A 6,160-nucleotide genomic window follows, 5' to 3' on the forward strand; every position below is an offset into this window, starting at 1 on the left:
GCTTCAATCGCAACAATATAAAGAGACGTTCAATTTAATCAAGTTATATGGAGCTCTTAACACATAAATGCTTTTAATTATTAGAACATCACATAAAACTTTTTAATTCAAAAAAAAAAAACTTTTTGGGGTCAGCAGACGAAGTGACAAACATCAAATAAAACTCACACATAACTGCGAGATCATGAGCTTAAATTTAAGTGAACGTGTTCAGCCTAATAACATCTTGACAGTTGAGCTAGACCTTGTATACATCTCAAAAACACTTTACAAGACAACATTGCCAAGGCGGGAAAGTCACATTTTCTCTACCACCAATGTTTGAAAATTGCTCAAATATCTACGAAAACGACACCATTACCTTTAAGTATAATTTTTGGGTCTCCATGTCATCTTGACATATACATCAACTTGAACGATATTGCTTCAACAAAAACAATATTATAAATATAGGCTAAATATATAATGCACAAATAAGATATTGTTATATCATACACAAGTGGTTTTTCCGATTGATAAACCCCACCATGTCTCACTCGATTTAAAGACAATACATTTTGATCCAACGATCGAAGCAACTTATGCATAGTACAACGTCTATCTGACTCTTTTTTGTGTGTGTGTGAACCAACACATATCTGACTTGTATACTACTATAGAACAAGTCATATAATAAGTTGACTTTTAAAGTAAATGTTAGTAATTAGCTGTTAATGTTAGTTTTTCGTCAAGATCTCAAACTTCTTATTTCTTTGTTTTTTTTTTTTTAGCTCTATCTCCGATTTTCAAGATTTACCATCCCAGCAAGTTTTTATTTTGAGTTAAATATGTTTTTGATCCCTATAAATATGTCAACTTTTCATTTTAGTCCCTCTAAAAAATTTCTTCAACTCTTAATCCCCCAGAAGTTTTTCATCTTCACTTTTGGTCCATCCTTTAAAATAAACTCATATGTAGAATTCATGTTTTTGAATAAAATTTTTTAGAAAAATTTATAATATTATAAGAATCTATAAAAAAAATAGATTTTTTTAACTTAAAATGAATGAAATATGAATTTTTATATTTTTTTAAGGTAAAAAATTCATATTTAATTTATGTTTTGTTAAAAAATAATAATTTTTTTGGGCAAAGATTTTTTATTTTTATTTTTTTTGCAAAATTTTATTAAAAAAAATACAAAAATTAACTTGAAAATAGGGAACAAAGGTAGTGATTGAAAATTTTATAGGGACTAAAAGTTAAAAAATAATTTAAAGGGACTAAAACAAAAAATTGATATATTTATAAGGACAAAAACATATTTAACTCTTTTATTTTTTATTTTTGCTAATGTTACATCATCATTAATGTGACGATTGACATTAACGAAAAAAATCATCAACAATAAAAATGGTGTAAAATCAAGTTTCAAAACAAGAGACAAAAGATCGAATAAATTTAAACTTTAGTATATTTGGATAAACCAAAGATATTATTCGCGCGTAACAGAGAAGACTATTTTAAAAAAAAATATCCACGTCATGTTGATAATTTATACCCAAAAAAAAAAAAAACCAAAATAACGTTTAAAAAAAAAGTACATTCAGTAACACGTATCTAGTGTAGATCCTGTTCGAAGCCACCAGATTCACCACAATTGCAATCTTTGAGGAAAGAAAGAAAGAGTCAGAGGATGAAATAGCTATAGCTAATGTTAATGTACAACTTCACTTCACTTCACTTTGTTATAGATAGATAGAACAACTAAAAGTTAATTAATAAAACAAAATCAAACACTCACAACTTCAAAACACCACAACACACAAGTACACACTCTTTCTCACTCATTTTCAACCCTTCACCTTCCACAATTTCATTTCGAAAATGGCGGAGATTCAACCGGCGGAGGGGCAGATAAACGGCGGCGGAACCCTAATTTTGAACTCAACTGAACCAATCGGAACGAAGCGACAGAGAAGACCAAGTGTCCGATTAGGTGATATTGGCGTCGACCCACCTTACGATACTCACGCCCGACGCAACAATAAGAGCTGGAAACTCTCCTTCGATCATCAACGCAAGGACAAAGATTCAATTGCTTCAGGTAAATCTTCAAAGATTCGACCTTTAACTAATTTGAGTTCGATTGGTGAATTCAATGAAACCCTAGATGGTGAAGGGAATATTGATAATACTGTTGCAATTGGTAGCTGGAAGGTTAAAGAATCAAAGAAGAGAGGTTCTGTTGCTACTAAGAGAGTTAGATCGAATTGGGTTTCTAGAATTGATGAAACCGGTGGTGGTATTGTTGAGGAAAAGTATAGTGGTGCTGAAGATGTGGATGATGGGTATAGAGAATTTGATGTGGAAAATTCCGAAAGTCCTTTGAAAGAACAAAGTCCTATTCATTCAATGGACAATTTAGGGATTGATGGGCATAGAAGGAGTTTTAAGAGTAGGGATCATAATGATGGGATTGAGTTATCTGGGCCATCTGAAAATGGTGATAGGATTAGGTCTGGTGAAGATGGGATTAGGATTTGGCTTAATGGGTTGGGATTAGGTCGTTATGCGCCCGTGTTTGAAGTGCATGAAGTTGATGATGAAGTTTTGCCCATGTTGACGCTAGAGGATCTCAAAGATATGGGAATTAATGCTGTTGGATCGAGAAGAAAACTGTACTGCGCTATTCAGAAGCTTGGTAAGGGCTTCTCTTGAGTACTTAGATTTACTTGTTTTTCTTTTTTAGTACTAGCAGGGAAGGAAAGGATTCTCGGCCATAGCAAAATTCAGATGCATGTCTGAACTGAGTTTTAATATGTTCTCCCATTACTTTTTTTTAGACTTGGAATCGTTAGGTTCTCATTTGAGAAACGTCCTTTTTAAAACCCAATGCAAGTACATATAACTGCAAGTTTTGTTCGAGCAATTTGTTGTTTTTTCATTTCATGAAGTAATTCTAGTTGTATTGTTGTCATTTGATAACTCAGATAGATTAATATGAGGTTAAAAAATAAGCACATTGTAGCACTCTTTCTTAGAAGGAAAGGGAATTTATGCCGCTTCGTGCTATCCATCGGAATACCAAGGATACAATTGTCAGTCTTGAATTTTTGTTATGTAGACCTTGTTTACAACAAAAGTTGTGTTGGCTAAATCATTCAATATTTGATGCATCACCAATTCATATTCATATACAAACATCCTTGTGCCATGTAATTAATTTACATTTAAAGTGATATATATTGTCGATTTTGAATTGCTTTTTACACAACTTATTACTTATGTAAACTTTGTCTGCTCAAGTCTTTTTCATTTTTTATGTGGATGCTATGATGTGGTGGTCCTTCAACCAATAGTAACAGTTTTTCAAAACTTAACTAACTAGTCATTCAAAACTTTGATGTGATTATCGTGGATTTGATGGAATGCTCTGATTCTTCTTAGTTACATTGTTTAGAATAATGCCATTGGCAATGCCTGTCTCTGCAGCAACTGTCAAAACTCAACACTGAGTACTAGTTTGATTTGAAGTTTACGACTTTGTAAATCCACTTAGGGACTTAATGGTGGAATCTGTTCTCTATAATATAATAACTGGGATTAATGTAATTCTTTGAGCTGGTCTTTGTGGTTACTGTTAGCTGCTTTCCCCAAAGCTCTTTGTTCTTGGGTTCATATGCTATGATATCGGAACCCTTTTGAGGAAGTGTAGATTTGATGGTGGTTCGTTGCTGGAATTCTCGCTAGGAAGAGATACATTGCAATTGGCAACTGGATTCTTTTTGTTTTCTTTATCCAGTGATGGAGCCACCACCTAAGTGCATGTTTGGATGAGATGTGGGAGACAACCACGGTGAGCCATCATGATTCTGACAAAAGCTACATTTTGTAGCTCCACAAAATTACGGAGCCTCACTGTGATTTTTTTCAATAGCACTGTTCATCAAACATGCACTAAAAGGGAAAATTTAGGGGTGCTTACTGGATGAGAGTTAGGATCCTGTTATATTTTTGGTAACAGTTAGTATATTAACGTATTTATTGAAATATGATTGTGCATTTCTGTTGAGTCTTGGATCAACGCATTCTGAAATTGTCTTCACATGGTGGTGAATTTGATAAAAGATGATTAGTATAAGGAGGCTCCACTGACAGAATTGTGTGCTTTCCAGTTGCCGTAAGGTTAAGCTTAAAGAACAATCCGGGCTTGTAATACCTATGTCTATATAGACAAAACCTACCCCTTATGTTTTTTTTGGACAGCACTTGGGTGACATAATGTCACCGTGAGATTAAATTTGGGCCACACAACACACATTGCAATTTGCATCTGGGCCACACAACACATCCATGAGTACATTTGTGTGGCCCAGATTTAATGTCACGGTGACATTATGTCACCCAAGTATTTTCCGTTTTTTTTTTCCTTTCATCCCATGTTGTGTGGGACTCCTGGTAATGGGACCACCAAACCATTTTGATCATCTTCTCTTGTCAGGAGACCATAACTGTTCAATTGAGAGGTAGGGAATATTTGGGAAGATGAAGAATTTTATAATGATTGCATTAATGGAGGGTAAATACCTGATAGGTAGTTGGGGAATTACGTCCTAGCAGTAGTTAGGAGGTGTTCAGAGGGGTGGTATGCATTAAATTGCAAAAAAGAAAAAACATAATCATGTTATAGGCTCGAAGAATCTACTCCAGTTTAGTGGTGATTAATTAATTTATACGTTGTTGTTGGAGAATCTGTTGGACACAAAATGAGTACTCTTCCAAACTGGATTTTCTCTGTATGCAAGAATTTTCAAATACCATTTTGCTTAAGTTCATTAAATTGTTAACTTTGATTTTTCGCTTAGAATTTCTTATATTTAGCAACTAGAGCGGGTGTTTGATTGGGTGAATAAACCAGCCACTATCATAGTTCAAGTCACTACTGTCACGATAAGTTTTTGTTTGTTCTCAAATAAGTTAATGGTGACTAGAGTTGGGATCTGCTCTGGTCATTGGAAAGCTTTAGTAGGGGGAGAGAAAGACATAATGAGTAATAAAATAATATTATTTTTTAGAAATAATATTAAGTTGGAGAGAAGAATAAAATGTCAGTCCAAGAGAAGGATCACCCTCAACATCATTGCAGCATTTGTGGATATGTTAACAGAACCCTCTTATATAATTTACAATGTCATGGATCACCCCAAAATTGAGAATATAAGTATAATCACCATTTTTTCAAAAAAAGAAAGGAAGTATCATCACCAAAAAGCCACCTGAGGCCTTCCTTTGTCAATGCTTGAGAGCTCCAAATATTTTGTCTTGCATACCTGAAGACCCTTTCAGGTAGTGATTGGCTTTGAAGTGATAAGATACCGAAGCATTAGGATTGGAGAGAAACTTCCAACCATACTTCCCCACCGTTGCTTCTTTTACCAAGATAGCATTTAAGCATAACAATAATGTTCTTTGTAGCACAGAAGCTTCAGATTGAAGGTGTCTTAGTGTGAAACCATTGTTGGTGTTTGACAATGGTATGATTTCATTTTGGCAAGTACAAAACTTATGTTTTCGTCCCTTATGCATATACCTATACTAACTTTGTTTTGAGTGATTTGTGATATAATGTAAAAGATGTTAACGGAAAGGAAGATGCATCAATAATATTCTACTAACATTGTCTCAAGATTTGTGATTTATTCATATACCTATACCATCTTTGTTTTTCCTCGATACATAAGATGATAAGGATAAACTAACAGCTTTCTTTAGATTTTCTTAAAGTCAAAAAATGGTGAGAGAAAAATGAATATGCCCAAATTATCAATTGAATGCATTACCTGGAGTTGCTACATGTCTTAGAAGGAGTAGATACATCACAAGGTAATTAAGAGTGAAAAAGGTATAGTAGGTAAGACAAGAAACAATCAAATAGCCAGGGAAGCTCGCCAAATTAACCAAACAAGGTCAGTTCCTTAATCAACTAACGAATATGGGGATAGCTAGGCAAGTCATCCTTGGCTACCAGACATGACTCTTTGTCCACGTACAAGACCCTTCCTCTCAACCAGTTGATTATATTTAGGTTTATGAGTTGAGTTATGTTGTCTCATCTCAACCCGCTATTTATATAGTTATAGCTAAGCTAGCCACTTCAATTATGATATACAAAGTCATA

General features: G+C 34.0%; 1 protein-coding gene across 1 annotated transcript; it reads left to right on the forward strand.

Annotated features, from left to right (window-relative positions):
• Positions 1-1,144: 1,144 nt before the first annotated feature.
• On the forward strand, positions 1,145-3,241 carry LOC146934062 (Sterile alpha motif (SAM) domain-containing protein). The gene has a single exon (XM_085705911.1). It carries the CDS (start codon positions 1,867-1,869, stop codon positions 2,698-2,700), a length of 834 nt encoding a protein of 277 aa, XP_085562037.1. The 5' UTR covers positions 1,145-1,866; the 3' UTR covers positions 2,701-3,241.
• Positions 3,242-6,160: the final 2,919 nt, after the last annotated feature.

This window comes from Medicago sativa, chromosome 4 (assembly GCF_051527215.1).
Source record: "Medicago sativa cultivar Bolivia chromosome 4, Bolivia_mono, whole genome shotgun sequence".
Lineage (NCBI taxonomy): Eukaryota > Viridiplantae > Streptophyta > Magnoliopsida > Fabales > Fabaceae > Medicago > Medicago sativa.